The sequence below is a fragment of the Hippocampus comes genome, unplaced genomic scaffold (genome assembly GCF_001891065.2).
Source record: "Hippocampus comes isolate QL1 unplaced genomic scaffold, H_comes_QL1_v1.1 scaffold29, whole genome shotgun sequence".
NCBI lineage: Eukaryota > Metazoa > Chordata > Actinopteri > Syngnathiformes > Syngnathidae > Hippocampus > Hippocampus comes.
Window position 1 is genome coordinate 1,462,411 of NW_017805820.1, and position 25,052 is coordinate 1,487,462.

A 25,052-nucleotide genomic window follows, 5' to 3' on the forward strand; every position below is an offset into this window, starting at 1 on the left:
ATATATAATATGTAGATTGATAAAAACAAATTGATTTTAACTACAAGTAGTGGCAAGTTTAGTTTGTCCTCATTATTGCAATGATTTATTATCTAACATTTTTTTAAAAAAGACAGTGTGAGTTTCGCTACACCTTATTTACAGCAGTTTTAAAAAGCAAACTTTCTGACAATAAGCTCTCATCGTACCTTGAACTGTCTTTTTATTACCCGAGAGAAAAAAGATTTAGACTACATGTTGATACGGTTTGGATTAATCAAAGCTTTCACATTATGGATGAATAATTTGCAACCTGGGCGACTACATTGGGACACTCAGCTGTTTGCAAATGTGCAAAGATTGATTTGTATCTTTAACTAGCATAACTTTCTGATGTATTCATATAAATCACACACTTAAGCACTCTGTCGGTAGTCCCTTCACAATCATTGCGATTGATTTAGCCTCGTGTTCGCTGGTTGGCTGTCGTCCTTGCCGGTGGTTTTTCCGGGTCTTTATCTATGTCGCAATTCACCGCATCCTGCATTTGAATGCCACCAAAGTCAAAACGGGCCAAGGCTCTTTTAATGCGGACCAAATGTTAACTCATCACAATGCTATCTCCTCTGCAACCACCCATACTTGACCCTGAAACTTATTTCACTAAGGTGGTACAAAATACAGAGGAAGAGTGAAACGCCAATTTTAATATAACACGAGGTATGTGAAACTCTCGGTTAACTTACTTGTCAGTAGCTATGGCAACATGTCACTTAAGTATCATGACCATAAGGCTAAGTGTAAGAACATGCGATGCAATTTCACGAGGGCCACTCTGCCTCTGAATGCACTGCCTCACGCAGACGTCTTAGGCTGGCTTCTCTTGAAGAATGTAGCCACTGAACTGGACATACATACATTCCACTGGCCGCTAAGTTTCTGCCCAAAAGACTGTCGAGTTCTGGTCGCACTCGACTGTCCCCAAGCCACTTGTCTTAGAAGGCTTGGTCATAACAGAACATGGTCAAATTTGTATTCTCGGGCCCGTATAGGCCACGTTTACAGCAATGTGGAGGTTTTGTCTGCTCCATTGTGGCTGTCTGCCCTGCTGCGTGGGGCAAGAATTCATTTTACTTGAAAAGTAAGAAAGTTTTGTCTTTCATATTTGAATTTCCATGGCAAAGTCTGTATTGTCCCCCAAAACAATCAGGCTTACAGTTTTGTGGTCTTCTAAGAGGATACACCTGTCACTTTGCAGGCAAGATGACGACAGCAATGACAGTATAATCAACATAAATGTTTGTCTTTGTAAGGCGTTGTTGAGGGCTGTCGTTTATTGGCCGAGACTGTCCAATGAAAACAAGATGAGAGATTTTTTTCTTTATCATCATGATAGTGGTTACAGCTCAGTGTTTTAGCCTCAGTTCGTTTGGATGAATCTTCCAAAACCAAAACAAAAAAAAAAAAAAAAGAAAAAAAAGTTGCTGCAGCCAACCGTAGCAACGTTCTCTACACGACGTATTCCATTTTCTGAAGTAAAATAAGTCAGAGGCAGCGGGAAAAGATGTAAAAATGTACGGCGTCTGAAGATAAAGTGATGAATATGGACGTGATCCTTCAATGTGAGTCTGCATGTTGGTGTGTCACTAAGGCACAGCGGATCTTTTTTGGTTTTCAGGGCAGTCCGGAGGAGACCACTGCAAGGCCAGGGTGTCGGAGGGTGGCGTGACCAGTGTGCACAGCTTTAGGGCAGTCTGGCGTTAGAACGCGGCCGTTTTCCCCCACACTTCCTGTGATGGACAGACGGGCCTTGTTTCGCATGGCTTCAGAAAAAGACAGCTAGGTGAGGAAGAACAGAAAAGAAGTTGGTCAAATTATGCATGGGGGAAAAAAAAACACAAAAACTGTACCATAAATGCACCATTTCTTTCAAAACATGTATGCATGCATTTGACATAATCATGCATGGGTCTTCACACATATTACTTGGAACGCACAAAAGTTGGAAAGGTGCAGTCACAACAAGTCGCCTCGGCTAAACACGGTTTGACTTCATATGCCTTAAGTGTGTGTGATAGTTATTTTATGGTTTAAGAGTGGTAAAGCAGTCCTGACGTTGAAGTAATGCAAAGGACTGCTGTGTCCTCCATCCTCGCTCACACTCAATCCTGTCATAAAAATATTTCGAAAATGTTTTTTTTCTGGTGTTTGAAATCAAATGTGGACTCATTTGTAGTGATACTTAATTGAGACGGATTATTTTGTGTTTGAAAAGCACCGAGCTTCGTAAAGCATTTGGGGGGGTTAAAAAAAAAAAATTCAGAATTCCTGGTGTGAATGAACCCCCAAACCATGGATCACACAGAAGGGCAATCACGACATTAAATGTTCACACGGGCAAAAGGTAAAAGCAGGAAACAAATCAACAAACGCAAGATTTATGTTGTAGACATCTGCATTTTAGAGTGACCATGCTTTTTTTGGGTGAGGTGGGGGAGGTTGAAGTGATTCCATAGCTGGGCAGAATATAATTTAAAAGGGATCATTTTTGGGAAGGTGAGGATTCGAGAAACATCAAGGGAAAACAGGAAAATGACATTTTGTTTTGTGTTGAGGATTCGGATTTATAGAGAGGGAGTAAGTGACTATACTGCTCGGAGTAGGGGGGCACACTTCACACGGACAGGCTACTCCATGATGTTTTTACATATGCTATGTTTCAAATTAGGCAGCTTACATTTATTAAATCAGCGTGTTTATTTTTCAGATTCATTTGACGCCATTTAATTGGCCTTTTTCAACATCATTAAGTAACTGTGCTACATGAAGTGTTTGTTGATCAGTTTTTCCCCTCCAGCGACGCTGGGCCACTTTGACGTTGTCAGGCCCCGATTTGGCGAAAGCACCTCTCAAGTCCATCTGCAACAGGGATGCACAGCTCCACTATACAATATGAACGCCGAACCTGAGTAACTGAAGGTTTGGTTGAATGCGGATCACAACTCCTGTATGTTGTCATGATGTGTAAACATTCCCCTTCTGACTTGGTTGTTCTTAGGTAGTTTTCAGGTTTTCACATAGTGAAACTCGTGGATCGTGTGGAATTGTTTTGAATGTGAAGGATCTCTCACGTGGACTTCCTTGGTGTATCACATTACTGCTGGAAGTGAGAAAATAACTGATGAAAGCTGGTGTCGACGCTGAACATAATTAATTTGTAGCTGGAAGCTGTCATATTTGAATGAGAAAATCTGTGTGAAACAGTTCAGATCCGTCCAACACCTTTAACGTGTTGTGTATCGAAACAATACAGTGTCACAGCATGTTAGGTTAACCGAAGACACCAAATTATCTATCAGTGTGACGTACTTGTGTCATCTAACTTTCTTTGATTTGTCGTGAGATATATTTACATGCATTTTTTTCCATGATAATCACATTTCTTCACTGACCGCTTGGAAGAAATATCATGATTTTACTGCCATCTAGTGGTGTAGTTAGAGTCAATTTCAACTTTATTATGGTTCCTTGCCCTTGCTGTGAAATAAAAACATCCCCTTCCATTGTACAAGACGATCATCTTCAATGATTTTGTTGTTCACACAAAACAGCATGTGTGGATGGAGTTGTGCATCCCTGCTCCATTGTTTTTTTTAAAAATTATTACCGAAGAATACAATGCAGTTGTCTAGTTATGTCTATATTAGCTATGAGCATCACCATCACTGGCATGTCATCATCTATCCATCCTTAATAGTATTGCAGCCAAAGATGGTGGAACCAAATCTAGCAGAAGGATAACAACAAAAGAAATGTACCTAAAATTGTAGGCCGGTAATAAACAAATGGCCAAAACAAAGTTTCATTAAAAACAAACAAACAAACAAAAAAATCACCTTTGATTCCACAATGCTTGACCGCACGTACTCATGAGCATGAACATAAACAACAAACTCCAGCATCACCATGATGACCACCACCACCACCATCATGACCCCACCTAGACGGACGGCAGCCTCTAAATCCTACCCCTAGATCTTGACCCCCTCGGAGCCGTACACGTTGTACCCCTCCCTATAAGTGGCTAGATTCTGGGTGCTTGGGGAGGGGCTGGGGCAGTGGGGGGGACTAAGGTCCACCTTCATGCGTTTGGCTTCGGCCCGCGACTTGTAGCAGAACTCGACCAGCGCCACAAGCATGGCGAGGCCCAGGCCGCCCACGAGGATGTAGAAGACCCCGGCCACGTTAGACAGGCTCAGGGCCTGAGACGACTTGTCCTGTGGAGCGCAGGGGGGTGGGGGGCAGGGAGGCGGCGGGGTTGTGTTGGGCAAGGGGGTGAGGCAGAAGCCAACGGGGAATGTTGTCGATGGTTATCAGAATGCAAGAAAGTCAAAGAAGGAAAAAACAACAAATACGAGTGAGTGAAGAGAATCAAGGTGAGATGGAGAGAGTGACAAAAAAAAATAAAGAGGAGAACAGCGGCGGGGAGAAGAGAGACAAGATGGTACAGGAGGGTTAGACACATTCAGTAGTGATTGAATTCAGTTCATTTCATTGCGATTGGGTCAATATGGCATCATCAAGTCATGCATCTGGAATGATTGTGCACAATTTGCTGAATCATGACGAATTCTAACTACATTCTATGTCTACAATGACCGTTAATACTTTCACTGATCCGACCACTTCTACAGTGTATACTTGTACACATCCAATGTGTCATTGTGTCAGAGAATCTGAAATTAACCGTCTTTCAAATGGATCAATGTTGTCAATGAAGAAATTTCTCTTCACTCGCAAAAACAATCAAAGCAGCTTGCATCTTTTATGGTTTAGCTCAGTGGAATGTTATCTTTATGTATGATATGCTTATATTCTATCCTTTGGGTCAATCAATTTGCCCAAAATTTCCTCGAGGAAACAAACATTTAGGGTTGACAGTGATATTTAAGAAATTGTTTCAAGCATCAAATTGTTTACATACATACAAAAAAAAAATCTGAGCAATTGTCATTTTGGCTGCTGGTTTATGAGACAAGAGCAGTTTTTCAAATCGGATTTTAGGAGTCCTCTTTTAGATGTACATGCACAGTATTTGTTTCACTTCAAAATAAACATTGGAACACAATTGACTGTGTTTATACGGGAAATAACCTGTCAAGACAACAGTAGTTTTTCAAATCGGATTTTAGGAGTCACAATTGACTGTGTTTATACGGGAAATAACCTGTCAAGTTTTACCTTTCCAAATATGACAATGACATGGACATGACCATAGTCGAATAATAATCGGTGGTGCAGTCACCATTGTATCTTTGAAGCCAAATGCAATGGAAATGAGTTTGCCACAGATTGCTACAGAAACTGAAGAGAAAGTGACTACCGGTATCTGTTTTGAGAAATTTGATGCGTTTTGTTAAATGTGATTCGGCATCATATACAATGACATTTCCAAATGTATCTTTGTTTTTTTTCCCTTGATGTAAGCACCACATGCACCACACACACACACACACACACACACACACGGCGTTTCGCTAAATGTGACTCGCCATCATATACAATGACATTCTAAATGTATCTTTTTTTTCCCCTGATGCAAGCATCACACACACACACACACACACACACACACACACACACACACACACACACAGATATAAAAGTGTTGCTATGACAGTAGTTGCAGTAATCTGGAGCATGTTGAGGATGAAAGTTTTAGGCTAGCATTCTGGGCTGTGACAGCGTGAGACTGACCTTACTTCCAGAGTCCTTGGGTCCACATTCTCCCTTGTCATACCACCATTTGTTTTTCAGTTTGTCTAAGACGCCCGCTTCGCTCAGTTTCAAAACGGCAAGGTTTACCGGGATTCTTTGCGTGTAAAAATAACATAAATAACATCATAGGTCATGTTATTTTATGTTATTAAAAGTCTTTCACATATGCATTGCACAGCTCAGGTCACAACGTTAGCAAATACTTCATCAAGTGACCTAGCGTGGATCCCACTGAGTACATGTGTGTATACTCGTTGAGGAGGGGCTGGGGGAGAGGAGCTCTGCGAGCTACAGACATATGAGTGGGACCCACCTTTGTCACTTCACATAAGGCAACCATACTACCCCAGATGTTTTTTTTTAATTTTTTTTTGCAAATACTGTCCGGACAGGAATATTGACCCCCAGAGGCATTGGTAGCTCTCTGCTATGGCTGGGAGAGACCGTGATACTGGAACGTATGGCATGCCATGCTTATACTTGCAAGTCTTTTTACTCCATTGTGGCATTGAACAATAAATTTGTTAAACAGCACATCAGGTATGCATTGCCTTCGCCTTGTGGCGGTGTCAAATAATTGACCGCTGTCAAAGGAACTCAATGAAATACTTGGTAGTTCAGCATTTCACACCTCGACAAATTTAACAGAACAATTTCACTGTTGTACTATTATAATAATATCACATCATACTGTAATGATTCCGCTATTGAGGATTTTGACTCCCCCCACCCTTCCCCCTTTATTTTATTTATTTTTTAATTTTCACATCTAAAGCTTGGAGTGTATTGTGTCATGTCTGTATCACCCTCACGCCTTGTATTGAAGGACTCCAACTGCTGTCACGCCTCTCGCTCATGATCATAGTCGCTCTCGTTTTCATGGTTCCTTGTTTTCTAAGTATTTTAGTCATTTATTCTTGATTTTGGTTTCACTAAAAGCACCGAGCTTTGTCAGTCTGGTAGAAAAGATATTCGGTAGCTCCTTTTTAGGTGGCAACAATGCCACAGAAACATTCCTGCCCTGCGATTGGCTGGCAACCAGTTCAGGGTGTCCCCCTGATAGCTGGGATTGGCTCCAGCACCCCACGCGATCCTTGTGAGGAGAAAGCGGATCGGAAAATGGATGGATGAAAACATTCCTGCCTTTCTCTCTCCCCAGAGCTCCACTAGGGGGCGAACATTCCTGCCTTTCCAGTCCTTGGAGATTGTCGTCTTAAATCCATTCAATTGAGAACATCCACACCACCTTGGCTCTTTACTTTCAGAAACAAGTGTCAAATCTGTAGGTGTTGGTAGAATCGGTGAAAGTTTATAGCCATCTGATAAAGTGTATTTTGAGAGAAATGTTTATCTTTTAATATGCTCAAGTGGTGTACCGGTGTCAAAGGCTCTGAACCTTTTCATGTGGAAAAGGGGCACACTGTTGACAACAGCTGCAACCAAAGCAGAAGGTTTTCTCAGGAGGTTTTGAACATGACTTTTTCCCTTTGCCAACACTCTTCACCAGGGTAGATGCTTGCATTACTGCAGGATGGGGGCCATCTTAGGCTCCCCAGCCTGCGATTGACCCCCGTTCCCTCATGGTGGGAGGGCAGACAGAGAGGGCTAACCTTGGAATCCCCTCCCCCGCTGCCACATTCTCCTTTGTCATACCACCACTTGTTTTTCAATTTGTCCAACAGGCCCTGCTCGTTGAGCTTTAGCACGGCCAGGTTGACCGCATTTCTTTAAAGTAAAAAAAAGGAGGAGGGGGCGGGAGAGGGGGACATAAGATAGTTTGGTCAGAGCAAAAGATAGGAAAGACAGTCAAGCTGGAAGGGCACCAGTGCCAGGTGGAAGAAGGTGAGGGATATGGGAGCAAAGGGAGGACAACTAAGAGGTGGTGGAAGGAAGATGGAAAGCACCCCAGAAAAAAAATCTCTTTAACTCTTATACTCTCTTCCTAAAAATGCGTTTTTTTGCAAATGCTATCTGGATAAACTCTACAAGAGGTTTCACCCAGTGCCAAATTGCTGATGTACAGTGTTAACCAGGGCTGTAGCCTGCTGATGGAGCTCCTGTCCCATTGTGCAGCTTCACTGCCCTCCAGCTAGTCTCAATTTGTATGTGCGTGCGTGTGTGTGTGTGTGTGTGTGTGTGTGTGTGTGTGTGTGTGTGTGTGTGTGTGTGTGTGTGTGTGTGTAAATCCACATTCCCGCAAGCTTCCTATCACACCCCTGAAGGGATTGTGACCTCCAAACAAAATTCAAAATTCAGGGACATAGTCTGAGTTTTGGATTTTAAAATGGGTCTCAAAGTGGAAGTTTTTGAAAAGTACTCTGTTGTTATCTTCAAGTACTGAACATCGTAGCCTTTTCATACCTATGAGAACCTTTAAAAAAATGCAAACAAAAACCTTCCTGATTTTATTTTATAATTAAATAAGAATGTCAAGAATTAAACAGTTTGTGCATTAAAATTCATTCAATGCGGCTTTTACTGGCATCCACGATTTTGGCTCAGGGGCAGTTTGCATTCTTTGTTGACTTTGGGCTAAACAATCTGTCGTAAGGCAAAGCTATGAGGTTGCATTAAATCGACATGCAATTCTCTCAGTGGGAGTGGCAAGAAACATTCTATTAACTAACCATTGTATGTTGAAAGAAGGAGTGAGGTGGCCGAGAACAAAAATCTTGTGAGGGGGTGGTGAAGATCAGAACAAAACATTTGTCCATGCTATACCAGTCGCAACTGCTAACGTTTCGGAATTGCTTTGCGTGCCGCACGGTGGAGCAGGAGCGACCCCAAGGATTTGGGGGCCCCTTGAAAAACACCCATGACCTCTGCTGCAAATTGAAAATACTATTTTCTTGGGCCTGTCAGGCATGGGTCCTTAGAGTCATTGTCACTTTTCTTTTTCCCCACTTTTGGCAGTCCTGTAGTGGAGCATGTGGCTACCATGTCTGAATCACAGCCAGAAGTTCTGAGTTCAAATCTCATCTTGAGCCTTTCTCTGCTGAGTTACAGTGCTGCATAGCTAGAACACTATAAAAGGGATGGCTGCTTGGAGGGATTGCTATGTGAATTTTGTATATCTGTCAAACTGGAGCTCATCATCTTAAGTGAGAAGATGCAATGGGCAACAATTGGTAAAAAATCCCCATTCATAATTAGATTTTTTTTTTTAATGGCATAATTATTGTGTTGTCTGTGTTCATTTGGAAGGGAGGATTTTGCACAAGTAAAGAGAGTTCAGAGATATTGATCAAGACAGTGTTCTCTGGGGTGATCTAATCTACAAGCAATGATGAGATCGGTGGTTCTTAACCTGGGTTCGATCGAACCCTAGGGGTTCGGTGAATCGGTCTCAGTGGTTCGACGGAGCCTCTGCCATGGAGGGTAAGACACACGCGCGACTCAACATGTCAATTAGTTATAACACGCCCGCTTGGTCATCGCTTGCCGCAGATGATCACATGACATTGCTTGTCCAATCAGTGCTGTGGGAAATTTAGTTCGCTTTGTAGTCAACGTGTGACTGTTGGGATAGGACGGCGTACAATTAAAAAAAAGAAAATAAAGTATACTTATGTCTTTAAATTTTATTTACTTTTTTCTGCTTTTGATAAATGCCTTTTTTTATATCTTGAATTTTTCACCAAGGGCTCGGTGAATGCGCATATTAACTGGTTGGGTTCGGTACCTCTAAGAAGGTTAAGAACCACCCACCGGCTTAGATGATTAGCGCAATGGATGAAAAACAGGTCATAAACAGTCACATTTCATTATTTAAAGCTAAACTTCAAAATGCAATGACTATAATCATCAGAGAACATTTTTCCTCAGCAATATGACACTATGAGGAGAGGCAGCCTCACATTCATAGAATATTATTAACCCTCGCCACTGGTATTTGAGGGACTTCTTTACACCGCTCATGGGGAAAGTTCAAGGACAGGCATGTTGCTTTGCTTTTTGTACAAGTTGAGGAAAAGATTTGAAAGAGAGAAATGGAATTGTCTGATTCGTTATTTCCTCTCAGCAGACAACTATCACACTGGGAAAGCACTGCAATAATATGTGTCAAATAAACAAAAAAACAAACCCTAACACAATTATGACTTGAATTGCCTAAGTCAATTGCTGGAAAATGTATCCACACTGCAAGGAAAGAAGGGTTAAGCGTTTTTGTTTGGTCAAGTTTAAGTCCCCCATTAGTCAGGCCCCTCTGCTCAGCGCCTTTTATTGCTGTTTCCTATAATTTCCCCTTGTGGGTGTGGATGCAGTGTCTGTAGCCTGAGGTGATTGCCCCTCCTCACAGTTATGTCATCGATCTGCCTCGTCATCATTATAACGATCATCACTACAAATGCCTCTGTTTCAAAGTAACACAGACGCAAGACAGCAGACACATGGACAGTGTTACCTGGAAGGTGACCCTGTGAAGAAACGAGTGTAAAGGAGGAGCAACATAAAGTGCCACGGGACATAACGATGGCCAAAAATATAAGTGACAAAGAGAAACACACAATGAGACAAACTAAGAAATTAAGACTCAAGGTGATCAAGAGGAGATATGATGATGTCTACACATTTAAACATGTCACGATAATTGCTGCTGGGTGAAAACTTATTATTTTTTAATTATATCTATTAATTTTTTTGGGAGGAATAGTGGCATTGTGTTGATTTGTGGCATCCAAAGGATGGGGCACGTCATCATAGTGTAGGTAAAAAAAAAAAAAAAAAATCAATGGTCACTAAATTTTTGTTTTATTTGTGGATAAGAAGTTTCCTCCGGGCAGCAATGACAGAAATTATTGTATAAAAGGCACAGCAGGGTAGGTGGAATATCGCAGCAATAGCACAGTATCACTCTTGTGACTGTTTCCTATTGTTACACTATTCCACCTACCTTAACTGTGAGCCTTTGGGTGTAGCAATTCCGTATCCTTTGGAGTCCAGGTTGCCCCCGACTTTCATGGTGTCGCAAGGCTTGCGTTGCTCCGTGTACTCATTCATGGTGGACTCCAAGAGGAAGGCGTATTTCCCTTTGGACTTGCGCACCCTCGCCACACCTTCCGCAGTGGTTTTGGTGAAGACAGTTGGCTCGGCTGACTTCATGTATGACCACATCTTCTCATATACGGCTATTTTGGACCTCTGGGTAGAAGAGAGATGGGGGAGAACACAACGGCATTTAATTCATGTCGACAACAATTGAATATTTAATGATAGAGTGAGTTGTGTCAGTTTGCTCGATGTTTTACAGAAGAGAACGATTGGAATTAGCAACAGTAGATTTAAAGTTAACATTTCAGACGCAACCGTGCTTCATACAAGGAAGGCTCCTCCCTCTCTCTCTTTCTAGAATATTCTTGAACTTGTCAGTAATTCTTTGACAACTCTGGTATATGTGAGATGGCGCAACGGTGGTCGACTGCGAAGCACGTCCGTCTCACAGTGCACAGTGCAGAGGTGCAGGGTTTGATTCCCGCTCCGGCCTTCCTCTATGGAGTTTGCATGTTCTCCCTGTGTGCCTGCGTGGGTTTTCTCCGGGTACTCCGGTTTACTCCGAGATTCCAAAAAGATGCATGGCAGGTTAATGGAACACGAAACTCTTTGACAAGAACATGGCAAGGCAGGTGGGGTTGCCTTAAAAAAAAACCTTATTTTAGTTATTACCTGTGCGGATTATTTAGGAATATCCAAAAGTCACCACAAATTTGATACCACATTCGTATTGTATCGGATTACACATGTGCAAGTGATATAATGTGTGTGTTGGTGAAGTTGATGCGGCGATGATGACTGCGCAAATAAATTGAAGCCAGGAGGGGGAAGATGTGTGACAATGTGGTGTGTCTCTTTCCACATTCTTGAACAATGAGTGAGGCGGTGAAGGAGGAAATGGATGCTGGAATTCACCTTCAAGCATCCGCACTTTGAAAAACATTTAATTACACACCGACACACAAATGGGCTCAGAGGAGGGGATGCTCATGCACATACACTCACATGCATCCATAGGCCTATGAATATGCTCATGTGCACTCATTCATACACACACATGTAGTCACACAAACAGACAGATAATTAATGGTGGTGGTGAATCCCCCTCAGCTGTGGGGGAGTAAATTGCTTTTTCACCCTCCACAGATTTCAGCCTGCTCGTTATGTTGATGATGCCAGAGCTGTTCAAGGAAGCACAAACTGTCTGCTCTGATAGCACCCCGCCAATCCCCGCACATCCAAGCGGCTACCCGGCATCCTCACTACAGCTCACATCTTTTAAATCTATTATTTGGTGTATAAGCGCACACAATGAGCGCAAGATTCTTTGGAATACTACAGAGCATGAGCACATGTGACAGAACACAGTTAGTGTTCCCCTGGAGACTCCGCTAAAATGATCATTGCCAGCAAGCTGTGAGTGAGTGAAACCAAACTTGGGCTTCTCTCAGTCACTCAACTTCATGCCGCCACTCTCTACCATGCCCTGTTCACTCTTATCATTTCTCCACAAAGGGTAAAGTGCTAAGTGCACTTGCCCACAATTTTATGACTTTTGACTGTGTACATCACATATTTCCACTGAATTTTGTGGAGGCTTGGGCGTGGGCCAAGCAACATCCATCCATCGATCCATTTTCCTAATCCGCTTATCCTCACAAGGGTTGCGAGCGTGCTGGATTTCATCCCAGCTGCCTTCGGGTAGTAAGCGGAGTACACCCTGAACCGATTGCCGGCCAATCGCAGGGCACAAAGACACGAACAACCATCCGCGCTCACAATCACACCTAGGGACAATTTAGAGAGTTCAATCACCCTGCTGTGCATGTTTTTGGAACGTGGGAGGAAACCAGAGTACCTGGAGAAAACCCACGCAGGCACGGGGAGAACATGCGAACTGTACACAGGAAGGCCACAGCTGGAATCGAACCCTGCACTCGGCACTGTGAGGCAAATGTGCTAATCAGTCGCTCACTGTAATTGTTCAAAATGTAAAACCAGGCTCTATTCAGTCACTCTTTAATTTTCTACAGCTTATCATTCAGGGTGACTCATGAGCTGGAGCCGTTCCCGACTTACCTTTCTGTTAAATGTGGTCGCAGCTGTGTCAGAACATTGCTACTTCCTGTTCCCTTTCTAACGCATACAGTTCGGGTGGCTATTTGCGTGAATTGAAAAATAAAAAAATAGGAAATCAAAAGTGTGTCGTTTTGGTCACTCATTTACATGACAACAGCCTTTTAGAGAGAAGTCCTTTTCAAATAAGATTTCAAAATGGAAGTCTTTGAATGAGGAAGCGTGCCAGACCCTCACGATGTAGATATTGATGCAGTTTCACCAACTAAGTGTACACTACTCCCGTGAGTCTCATACTCAAACAAAACGAATGCCAAGATGAGTCTAACTAACATACATCGACTTTCTTTTGGATAAGGCTGTAAGAAAGGGCTTTTGGTGCACATGCATTTGATACTGGTGCCGTATGAAAATGTCTTCAGGTGTTTTTTTGCGTCATCCGTCAATGTGATGTCACGCTCCACTTTTTACTTCACTACTGTTCACTAACTGGCATGGTGGTGTGCTTCCCGCGTCTGTGTTGTGCTACTCAAGAGGAATAGTTCCTCCTCGTGTTCTATCAGCTGTGTCTGAGCTGGATCGTTACCTCGCCGTATTTAGTTTTTGTGTTTGAGTTAATTTTCCAATCCTTGCCACGATCAGGGTGACTCGTTTGTCAGTCAAACCAGACATCAGAGTTTCTACCCGTTATCTGATCCTGGATGTGCCGATTTGAGGAAATAAAACTTTTTTACTCTCCAGGTAGCACTCATAATATTTCCTCGAAGTTCCCTCCACGATTCGAGGCATCCAAGGTTTTATCTATAAGAGCCATAGTAAATAAGGCCACGGTGGTTTGTCGATAACCAGAAAGAAGCAGACGGTTTCATTGACACTTTAGCATCAATTTAGCTCCAAGCTAGGCACACTTCAGGACCATTTCAGCAAAGCTTTTTTCCCCCCACTGAGAATTCTGGAAATGGCCATCGATGTATTCTTCGCAGCACACACCAGGAGTGGAATAAATCAGTTTATACGCTCATTTGTTATCGTCCCGCCTGCAGTCAGAGCTGAATACTTTTGCTCTGCTTTGTGCACGACACTGCAAAGTCTGGAATGAGCTCGCTCTGTACAGGTACCATGCCTACTGCTGCTGCTTTCTCCAATGCTGCCGTTGAGTAGTGTGTTTGAAATAAAATCTTGCTTGGCATCATCACATAGCGTTGTTTTCTTTTGGAATAAATTTGTTGGGGTACACCGTAGTGTGTAGTTAGACACGCTGCCAGCCGAAGACTGGTGAAAATATGGTCAGAAAACCATAACACTATTTGAAAATAGGAAAGAAAGAACACCACCGTGTTGCTAATTTGTGGATGAATGTGGCAAACACAAGACAACATACCGTATTTTCCGGATTACAAGTCACGCTTTTTTTTTTTATAGTTTGGCCGGGGGTGCGATTTATACTCTGGAGCGATTTATGTGTGAAATTAGTAACACATGATTATGTCATTTCACATGTTATTTTCACATTAAACTACAAGAGGGCGCTCTCGGCCTGTTTTGATAAATCGACGATGAGTCTGACGTAAGCGACGTAGAAGAAGAAGAAGCGGCGCATCGTCTACCTCCAGAGTTGGGGGAGTTGTTTAAAAGTGACACAGAGAATGAAGATTTCATTGGATTTAGTGATTTGTACTAGTGAAACTGATAGTTTGGTAAACGTGTTAGCATGTTCTTTATGCTAGAGTTATCTGAATAACTCTTAATATGTTATGTCGTTACTGACATTACCAGGCATGTCAGTCATGTAACGTTTGTATACCGTACACTTATTCAGCCTGTTCTCTATTTTATTTTTATTATAAATTGCCTTTCAAGATTACATGCATGTTTTTGGTGTTGGATTTTATCAAATAAATTTCCCCCCAAAAATGCGACTTATACTACAGTGCGACTTATATATGTTTTTTCCTTCTTAATTATGCATTTTTTGGCTGGTGCGATTTATAATCCGGAGCGACGTATAATCCGAAAAATACGGTACTTGGTGTTTCCAAAATAGAAGAGAGAATTGTGTTTTGGAATCACATTTAAATGTCAACGATCAAGTGGTTTAAGGCCGTACCCTGAAGAACTCTTTTGTAGAACCTGAGTCCAGTGTCCCATAGGCTATCTCTGTCTGTTTGGCCAAGTCCTCTGCACTCTCAATGGGGGAAACCATCCTCTCCACAGTCAGGAAAGCAGCGAGGTTGGCTGTGTAAGAGGAGATGATGATCAGGGTAAAGAACCACCACACACCTCCCACAATACGTCCAGACAGAGACCTGGAGAGAAGACAGATGGAGGTGGAGGAGGGAAAGAGAGAAAGGAAGTGTGGCGCAAAGGAAATGGAGTGGGAAGGGTGAGCGAGAGGAGGATGGGCGCAACAGAAGGAAAAGATTATCGGGAGGGAAGGTGGGGGGGGGGGGGTTGAGATGGATGTTTGCAAGCTGATGATGAAGGACCAAGGAAGTGTGAAGGTTAAGGGGATAATAAAAAAAAACAACCACAAAAAAAAAAAAATGAGAACGAGAGTGATGGGGATTAGCAGAGGAAAAAACAGAAAGGCTTAATTATTACTTTTTTTTTCCAAAACATTTTCACCAACTCTGCATGCATGACTGTGGGCGCAACATTATTGCCAAGAAAACCTCTTTCATCTCCACAACCAGCTCAGTATGCACCATAATAAAGACGTCATGCAACTGATTGTAATCTCAGTCCTCTTCGAACCCACACACTCTCGCTTTTCTCTTCCTCCATGTTTACGCTCTCGAGCTCGCAATTGAGAGCAAGTACATGAACCTAAGTGGTAATTCTCTTTTTGTTTGCATGAAACTGTTTTTTTTTATGTGTAAGGGGAGAGAGGGAGGTGTGAACACTGAACAAACCCGAGTTTCTTTCATTTAAAGGCCTTGGAATTGTGTGCATGAAAGGCCTCTGTAAAACTTGTACCCTTCACAAGCTGTCTACCCTCTGAGGGTCTCTCGACCATGGAAGCAGCAAACAAGGAAACATGCATCATTAATTTCATTGCTTCTTCCAAAGTTTAGCCAGTTTAAAAAATATTTTTGGCCGGGCACCATCTGACTTTTCAATTTAGCGCACCCAAAGGGGTAACGGTTGCTGCATCCCAGAATAAAAAACAGCCAGCTACACTACGGTTGTAGTGTTTGCAGTTGGATGACTTTCACATAAGCATGGGAAATATGGAGTTAAAATAAAATCTCAAGTTTTATTTTTTCACAAAAGACTGATTTCGGATTTTAGCTAAAAATGTTTCCACATTTGCAAATTTTGCTTTTTTTCCCCCCTCAATATGGTATTTGCTTCTTATGACACCAAACAAGCTTTCAAAATTTCTCCTCCCATAATTGAGTTGCATTTCCACACAAATAATATAATTAGCAGTGTTTTCTGATGTAGAATTTCACAGGTGAAGCAGGGCAACTGCGCAAAAATATTTGCAGGTTAGAAGTACATACAAATTTCCAATGTGGTGACAACCATCTACTTTTTTCAACATATAAATAGACCATCCTTTTGACAATGTTCAGTTGTGTCAGTTCCTTGGTGGGAATTCAACTAACAAGTAGCTTTTGTTTTAAAATAGTTGCATCAGCAGTTGGAAATGTTGCCAAGGTCAACCAAATTGCTAAATTGGCAACAGTGACTGTGCTTTTGCAAACCCGCTCGTCTATATTCATCGTGTTGTGTCAACATCAGCAGGGACTTGCTCTGAACTACGGAAACTGTTCAGAAGAGCCCCTTACATGACAGATGTTATACTGTCTCTGTCAGCAGGTGAATAAAACCTTCATGAATTAATCTGTGATTGTGTCAAGAGTTACGTAAAGCTCCGACAGCTTCCAAAGAGGATTCAGCCACCACAGACCTGCAGGAACTGTCTTTACCTGTCAAGTCCTTCAAAGACCACAACACATTTGATGACAAAAAAATCTCAGGCATCCAGAAGGGTCCCCATTTGGGGCCAACATCAGAAATGGATGCTTCGACTTACAATCCTAACATTTAAAAATGCTTCTCTATATTGGGACAGTAAAAATATCCTTTCGGAAAACAGATAAATGTCTTGTCTAGCAACGAATGCATTGCCCTTGACTTGTTTGTGTGTGCTGTCGGAGAGGAGGAGAACATGAAAAAAGAGGTGGTTATTAAACACTATTTGGCCTTGCACCAAGTTAGAGATGATGTGTGCCTCCTGGAGGTCGATGAAGAGTGCGTCATTCAGATAAGGCTGTGATGGAGCGTATGCTTGGATACATGGGATCGAGCGTCTGTGTGTGTGTGTGTGTGTGTGTGTGTGTGTGTGTGTGTTGCTGGGTGAGCAGAGTGAGTGAAGTCCTTGATTCCTCATGTGACACGAGTTTGAACACATTTATCTGATGCCGTGAAAGTCCGCGTTGGTATGCAACACGCAACTTATTCAACGGCGGGTCATGTATCATCTATGATAGCCAACAGATTGCCTTCCCAATCGCAGTGTGTGAAAGATTAATGGTACACCATCTTTCTTTCTTTCATTTTTTTGTTGTTATTCTCACATATTTTCCTGCATATGACACGTTTCGAGGGAACGGTGTTTCTTTGCATGCAACACAACAGCATTTTCAATCAACGTCCGGAACCAAACAATTTCAATTTTTGCACTGCTTGCATGGCCACCTTGATTCCTTCCATTTTGTTTATATTATTTTCCAACAGCCAACAGCGGCGTATTTATGTGTCTATCAATGCATTTCAAAAGTCTGTGGTCAAATTAACCTCCACAGACGTACGGCATCTTTGTAACAAATAGCAAGAGGGAAGAATTTGAAGATATATTGGCTGGCAACCGGTTCAGGGTGTCCCCCGCCTACTGCCCGAAGACGGCTGGATAGGCTCCAGCACGCCTCGGGACCCTTGTGAGGACAAAGTGTTTCAGAAAATGGATGGATGGATGGACTTGAAGATGTATGCCTACTCTTCCATCCACGGATATCAATATGCCAATAAACAAACCCTGATTAGTTAAAGAATATGCGTAGAGTATTGTAGTATTGTTAGTATGAACATTTCCAGCTATTTAAGCAGAAAATATCGAAACTTGTGTTGTATGCTGTACATGTTTGAGTTTTTATTTCAAAAAATATGTTATCGGTGCCTAATAAAGTCAGACACACGGGACGGGTTTGGGTCTAAAGAAGCATTAAAAACAAAACATATATGTAATCGGTGCCTAATAAAGTCAGACACACGGGACGTTTACAGGCTATCGGGTTTGGGTCTAAAGAAGCATTAAAAACAAAACAAAACTGAATGGAGATCTTCTCTGTAGGCCTGTCCAACTAATCGTACTGTCCATTGAATCGGGCGATATTAACTCAGAAAAAAATCTGTTGATTATTTGCTTTTTTTTCCTCCCCAACACATCAACACATTACAAAATACAACAGCCATAATGATGTGCAACCCCCCTACTCCTCAAAAAGAGCAAACATTTGATTTTTGCCAATGTTTCTCTCTGTTGAACAGTTAAAAAACACTGAAGGACAATGTATCAAAGTTGTGTGAAAAAAGGCAAATATTCTGCCTGCAATTCATATCTCTATTGTCTTTAGGGGACCCAAAACGTTTTTTTTTTTCGAATTAATCATCTTATTAATCGGTTACCTGAATTATTTTCTGGTTAATATCTAAAAAAAAAAAAAAAAAAAAATCCAAATCCAAACCGTCACCAAATTCTCCAGAATGCAAACAAGCACTTCTGAAAATCTCACAAATTAGCAGAGCATGTAGTCAGACGGCTACAATTACAGATGCGTTGCCATTAATTGTGTGATGCCACTCAGATGACCCCCCTGCCTCCCCCCAAAAAAAAAACCAAAAACAGAAAAACCCCTTTTGTTTGTGAACTGCTGTGAAATACAGTCTGTACAAGTGGATTTTAATTAGTGACCTTGTGACCAATCTGAGTTGGGAAGCTTCAGTGCACCACTGTAGTTGGTGAGTCATTCCATTAGATGGATCTGTTGCAATCATTAAGTATTCAGGCCACCTGGGGCCATTTACTCAATACATTACACACACACACACACACACACACACACACACACACACACACACACACACACACACATACACACACACACACACCCTGAGCTGTAGAAGCAGCCGCCGGCAGCAGCCAGCACGGAGGAGAGCTGTAATTTCAGATGTTTATTGACAAAGACATCCAATTCCTCCGAGATGTTTTCTTCTGATCGGTTTACTTCACTCTGCTGCACTCCGCCTCGACCCTCCTCCTCATCAGCATCACTTTCCTGCAATTTATGCTAACAATTGCAGTCCCATCACTCAACTGCCCATCATCGTTTTCACCGCACCTCTTCCGCAGTGACCTTGCCAATCAGTGACATTAACACCCGACAAGTCCCAACCTAAAGATGACAGGGGGGTGATGTAAATGTCTTATCAAGGTCACTCTGACAATACGGGCCATTGTGTGTTAATGCTTTCATGTATCCTGCCACTCACCGCTGTGCATGTGGACGCAAAGGCTCAGCAGTGTGCATTATGTGCCAAGACACAGACAGTTCTTGTCATGGGAAGTCAATTCATTAAGTCAAGGATTAGACAACGGATCAGCGTGAGCAGCCCTGAAAAGATCGGACGAAAGAAGATAAGGAAGTCTTATGGAGAGATTGGATGCGATGGAATGTAAAATTGGAAAGGTGAGATCGTTCCCAAAGATAGATGAATATAGATGGCGCAGGCTATAGAGTGAGAGTAAAAGACCTGAATAGGAGTGTAATAGTCTGACTGCAGAGATGACTGCAGCGGCAGGGAGCGAGGGGACGCAAGCCGCATACCAATCATGGCAACTCGATCCGCAACACACGCGGACGCTCGCTCACGCGCACGCGCCGGCGCGCATATATTCAAACAACACGTGTCACAGATTGTTTCCCCGAAGATGCTCGAGAAGTTTCCGAGAAAGAAATACGCTCTGTTTGAGAATGTACACCAGAAGGTCAGGAAATAGCTGAGCAGGCACGAGGCGTCTCATTGAATAAGGAATAGCTGATGATGTTTGCATTCAAGCAATGAAAACCTTTACCTTGGGAGGTCTTTCGCCATATTTGATTTAAAGCTCCAGCATAAATGGCAGCCTGAATATGCTGATCTCCGCCGACCTGCCAGATTAAGTGTCACAATGGTGATGGAGAGGATCAAACCCGAGAAAATACGGGCGGCTGGTGGTCGTCGTGGCAAGCTTGGAAAAAAAGTTCTTCTGCGCTCCCCTCTGACCTGCTTGTATATGAGCTGGGCAGTGGATGCTGTGGCGTGGTGAATATCTTGCTATCATGGAATGGATGCTACACGCCACTACTTGTTCAGAGGTCATGTGTTAGGTCATGTTTGTTTTTGATTGTGCATGTATTTGCAGCGTTAATGCAAATATTATTCAACGGGTTCCGAAATGTTACGGAGAGGCCAAGGCGTGGGGTTGAATAGCATCACATGCACAAATTTGTATTGGGCGATTCTTTCATTTTTAATTGACACAGTTACAAATTCATTTTCAAATCGATTAATCGACAACGAATTCATGGAGATTTGTTTTCTTTTTACAATCGAACCCTTGAAATTTTGAATTGTCCACATCCTCGGATTTCAGCTTTTCAACAGTAATTATTCGGATTTCTCTCGTCCTCCACGAAAGCAGACTGATTATGTTTGTGTTGAATCAAAATAAAAGATTCCCTTTTACTTTGGAAAACAATGAGCAACATTTTGTCTCTTTTCCATCATCTTACAAATCAAACCAATCACGGAATCATAATTAATTCGTTTCCGCATTTTCCACCAAGTCCATTTGAAATGTTGTGCTGTTTTTGAATAAAGGGATGGAAATGACAACTTTTTAAATCTGATTGACCAGTTAAGCAACAGCTGAATCAGTTATTGAGATCATCATTAGTTGCAGCCCGAGACAGTCAGTCTGCCCTTCGAAACAGGAAGTTCATCACAGACAGTCCGGCATCCGCAGTTGTTGCACTGCTCCTGTCGCTTAGCAACCATGAAATCGAGTGGGCAGTCATGACACGTTTGACTCGTTGCAAGTAAGGTTTTCCAAAGTCAGATTTAAACGAATCTAATTTTGATAAACTTGGTAACCCTGAAATTGTCAATACCGGAGATGGCAGCTGCCTTTTTATACAGACCCAGATCAAGATGATTAGATTATTTTGACGAATGCTTCAAAATAACCGGTGCAATTTTGGAGGGGGATTTGTTGCAGTTTTACTCGTCAGCTTTCTGGCAGCAATTGGAGTAGACAGACAAATTGCATTTTAACACCTCCTATGTTGACAACGAGGAGAGAGACAGAGGGATGAAGAAAGTTCACCATAAACCGAAAATGTCCTTCTTAACCAGTTGAACAGCCGTTTTCATATTCGTTCAGATGTTAATATCCTAATGACAGTTGCACATGTCGAATGCAAAAACCGCTCATATTTAAAGCATACATTTTAGCAGGGATTCTGTGTGAAAATTAACACAAAGTAATGTCGGAATATAAAAGAAGTGTATCTTTTTATTTAGATCGACAGTTGGTAATGACATGTAATAACAGTCGATGCTGATACAATTTTTCGCATGATGATGTTCTGGACCTCAGCTTAAAACATTCTCATGAACTAAACCTCTTTAAATTTCGAATTGACTAACCCGATTCGAGTCGGGATGCAGCCTCAAAATAAAACATTGTTCACAAAAATCCCACAAAAGCAAAGCAAATGACATGACATTATCCAAAACAAGTTTTGCTCTTTGGTTGTTCCCCACTTCTGGGATTTGTGATATTTCTCCTGATACCAAACAAGCTTTGAAACATTTTTTTTTAAACTTGCATCAACTTCTGCAAAAATAATATATATATATATTTTTTTATGGACAGATAATGTGAAAATAAGCTTATCCTCTTGGGAAAAGACGTCAACATGTAAACACCCGATTCAATGAACAGTTTCAGTGTTTAACTATTTGTACTGGCAGTGTTACGGTACATTCTGCTGCCTTGGAATGCAGATGCCTTGGGTTCACTTCATGACCAGTGGCCCCCTACCCTGCCACTGCAAAATCCTTGTTTAGATGGCTGATGAGAAACTAACTGCAGTCATGGAAAATATTCGATCTTCCTTCAGTTCCTCGTTGATTTTAATGCCTGGCACCAAGAAAGATGTGTCATGTGACTCCGAAACACAAAAGAAAACATGGAGTGCCTTTCGAGGTCCATAGATATCGATGTAAGAACTGAAAATATTTTGCTCCTTATCAAGAAAATCATGGAGCCCTCATGAGCTGTTTTTGTGGTTGTCGTTATATTTGTCCAAACATATGAACATATCAAATGAACAAGAAAGCAAAGAAACAAGGGTGGTATTACGTTTTTTTTTTTTTTTCTTCTTCCAGGACGGTGGCGTGACAAAGTCTCTAATGCGGCAACAGTAACTGCTTTTGTAAACGACCTCCTCGTTGTTCGCAGCCATGCTGTTTGTGCAAGCAGTTCACACACGCTTTAAACTACAGATGCTCCCCGAATAAATTCGAATGAATCGATTAACCACATGCATTGCCCAGCCGTACCCCTCTGACCACAAAGATATAAATATTTTTTTCAACCTTGAAAACAACATTTTGAATATATGCTTTCTTGTTTTACTCTTTGTGCTGCTATTCTTCATTTTGTCCCCCAAACGCATCTGTCGGATGACACAGGATGAGGTAGAAAAATCTTTTAAAAGTACACCCGTGACAGCCTTCTCTTTGTAATGATTATAATCAGGCATTTATAACCACAGTAATCCTGGTTTTTATAGCGGTCGTGCTGTATTGGAGGTGACAAGGCTGGGCAATTTCGATGATGAACACCAACGTCATGTTAAGTATCGCATTATCACAAGGACAGCTGCACACACAGACACGGGCACACTCGAGCTAAGAGCGATGAGAGTTTTTTTGGTGGGGACGGGGATTGTTGTGCAATTGCACAAAAGCTATTCATGTGCGCATGTGTGCGGCTGGTGCGTGGCGTGCACCCCGTGTTGTCAGGCGCTCTTCATGTTTGAGTGGGAATGTCACTGCATGCAGATGGCACCCGTATTTTTTTTTTCTTTAGCATTGTTATTGGAATCGACTTGTTATTTGCACAAAGTGGGAGTGGGAGAAGACAGCTGTTGGTGAGCGAGGAATGGGAGTCAATGAAGAAAAGTGAGGAGGAGAGCAAAAGAGAAGGCTGGAAGGGTCATCGCAGAGCCAACTTTTGTTCATTACTCAAATATGAACTATGTCTGTGGGTGTTAAACCAGGTGTGAAAACACAGCAGAGAAGGCAATAAATAAGTCTTGGAGCTGAAAAAGTTTGCAAAGACAGAAGGCCTTTGAGAATTTTTTTTTTTTTAGGGTTTGTTTTAGTGCGGCTAGTAATGTTGAGTGAAGAAGGGTTTTTTTTGTCTTCAGGCAGGAAAAATCTTGATATGCATCTGTTTAAATCTATGATTGGGTTTCTTATGACGATCCAAATGAAAAGACTCAGAGATGAACACTCAACAGTGTCTCATTTACGGCATGCCGCGTACTAGTAGTTCCAAGCCGTCCCAACAAATATCGCACGCAAATCTGAACAAGGGGCAAACGGGTCAGAATTGCTTTTTCATTTGATTCTTAAGAATTTTGGGGGGGGGCGGGGTAGAATATTGCTGATCCGGATTTTATACATAAAATGTGCTTGCATGTAAGATGTGGGCAGCGCAGTGGGCAAGTGGGTCTAGGTGTGCGATTTGAATGTTGTTTGAATGCTTTACCCTTTTGCACGTTTTCCACCATGCTTGTATGTTTTCTCTGGGTATTGCTTTTTTTAGATTTCTGATTTCTTGATTTGGATCCAAAAAAAGAAAAAGTGAGTTTCCTGACTATGTACCAGGTACAGACCACTAAGAAGAAGCAACCCTGTGTTTCCATGGCAATCGATGATATATTTTTTTCATATTGAAGAAACGTTAAATGCACTGCTCTTGCTATCCAAAAGGTGGTACATGTTGCTGCCTTTCGTGTAAAAACTGTGCCGGACATAGCAAGCGAGTGTCCTGTGGTCCCATTGAACACCAGTTACATGAATTGCAAAATACATTTGATAAAATCACCCACATTTGATTTCCTTCGAAGGATGAGCAGACATTGAACCTGTCACCGTCTCACTCTTTTAGGACATTTGAGCCTGTCCTCAACTCTCCCCGATGCTCCTTCTTTCCTCAGGTTTGCTCTCTAAAGGTCCATGATGTCCATGAATATTTCAATAAACTGCATTCTCAGGTTATCAATAATAGAATGCCATTTTCATATAAATATTCTAAAAATACAGCTGGACTCTGCCTCTTCTGTGGTTCATTAAACATTTACGGACACCTAGCAAACTGTGAAATCTCCCACCCTTGCTCACCCATATAGACGAGGACGGGGGGACTATGTGCCCATGTTTCCTTTCGAGACTTCCATATTTCACGTTTATGGTGTTAGTGTGTATATTTGATTTGCCCAGATTCACACCATGTCACGGGACAGGAGCTCAGGTCAGTGCTAAAATGAGCAAAGTGCTTGGCATTGTAAACGGTCTGTATCAGTCGACCTGAGAACACATCCTGTCACTGCTCTGCCCGGATGACTCACTACCTGGGACCATTTGATGCGGTTGTGTGTATTATTGCCTGTCTCTGGTGATGCTGCAGTTAGAAAAAAGTTTTCTTTTGAAGGTGAATTGTTTTTGATTGATTGACGTTTGAAGTTTCAAACTTGCGCTCGTAAAACAGGAACCGAAAAAGCAAGGACAAACCAAAAATCTGCAATATAAATCCCACGAATGAAAACGACACGTATGCTCGTGAGCAATATATTTGATTCTTGTAGGTACAATTCACCATAAACTGGAGGCCTGGCAGTTCAAGAGTTCTCATGATTATGAAACTGGAAGTGTCATACTGTGTGAGTTCAATGCCCAAAGAAGCCGAAGCCTTTTATATGCAGCCGGTTGCGGATCTTGTCTAAAATACACATGAAATTTGAACAAAGGATCCAGGTTGCTCCACTGCATCCACACACACACACACACACACACACACACACACACACACACACACACACACA

The 25,052-nt window shown here is 42.1% G+C and overlaps 1 protein-coding gene across 1 annotated transcript in view; it reads right to left on the minus strand.

The window, feature by feature from the left end:
* Positions 1-1,147: 1,147 nt before the first annotated feature.
* Positions 1,148-25,052, minus strand: part of gria4a (glutamate receptor, ionotropic, AMPA 4a) — an 87,313-nt gene continuing 63,408 nt past the window's right edge. Inside the window, exons 12-17 of the mRNA XM_019885822.1 lie at positions 19,003-19,169; positions 14,933-15,296; positions 10,652-10,899; positions 7,368-7,482; positions 4,119-4,256; positions 1,148-1,818 (exon numbers count right to left, since the gene is read on the minus strand). Of these exons, the coding sequence (XP_019741381.1) occupies positions 1,654-1,818; positions 4,119-4,256; positions 7,368-7,482; positions 10,652-10,899; positions 14,933-15,296; positions 19,003-19,169 (1,197 nt within the window). The 3' untranslated portion in view covers positions 1,148-1,653. The remainder of the gene's footprint in view (positions 1,819-4,118; positions 4,257-7,367; positions 7,483-10,651; positions 10,900-14,932; positions 15,297-19,002; positions 19,170-25,052) is intronic.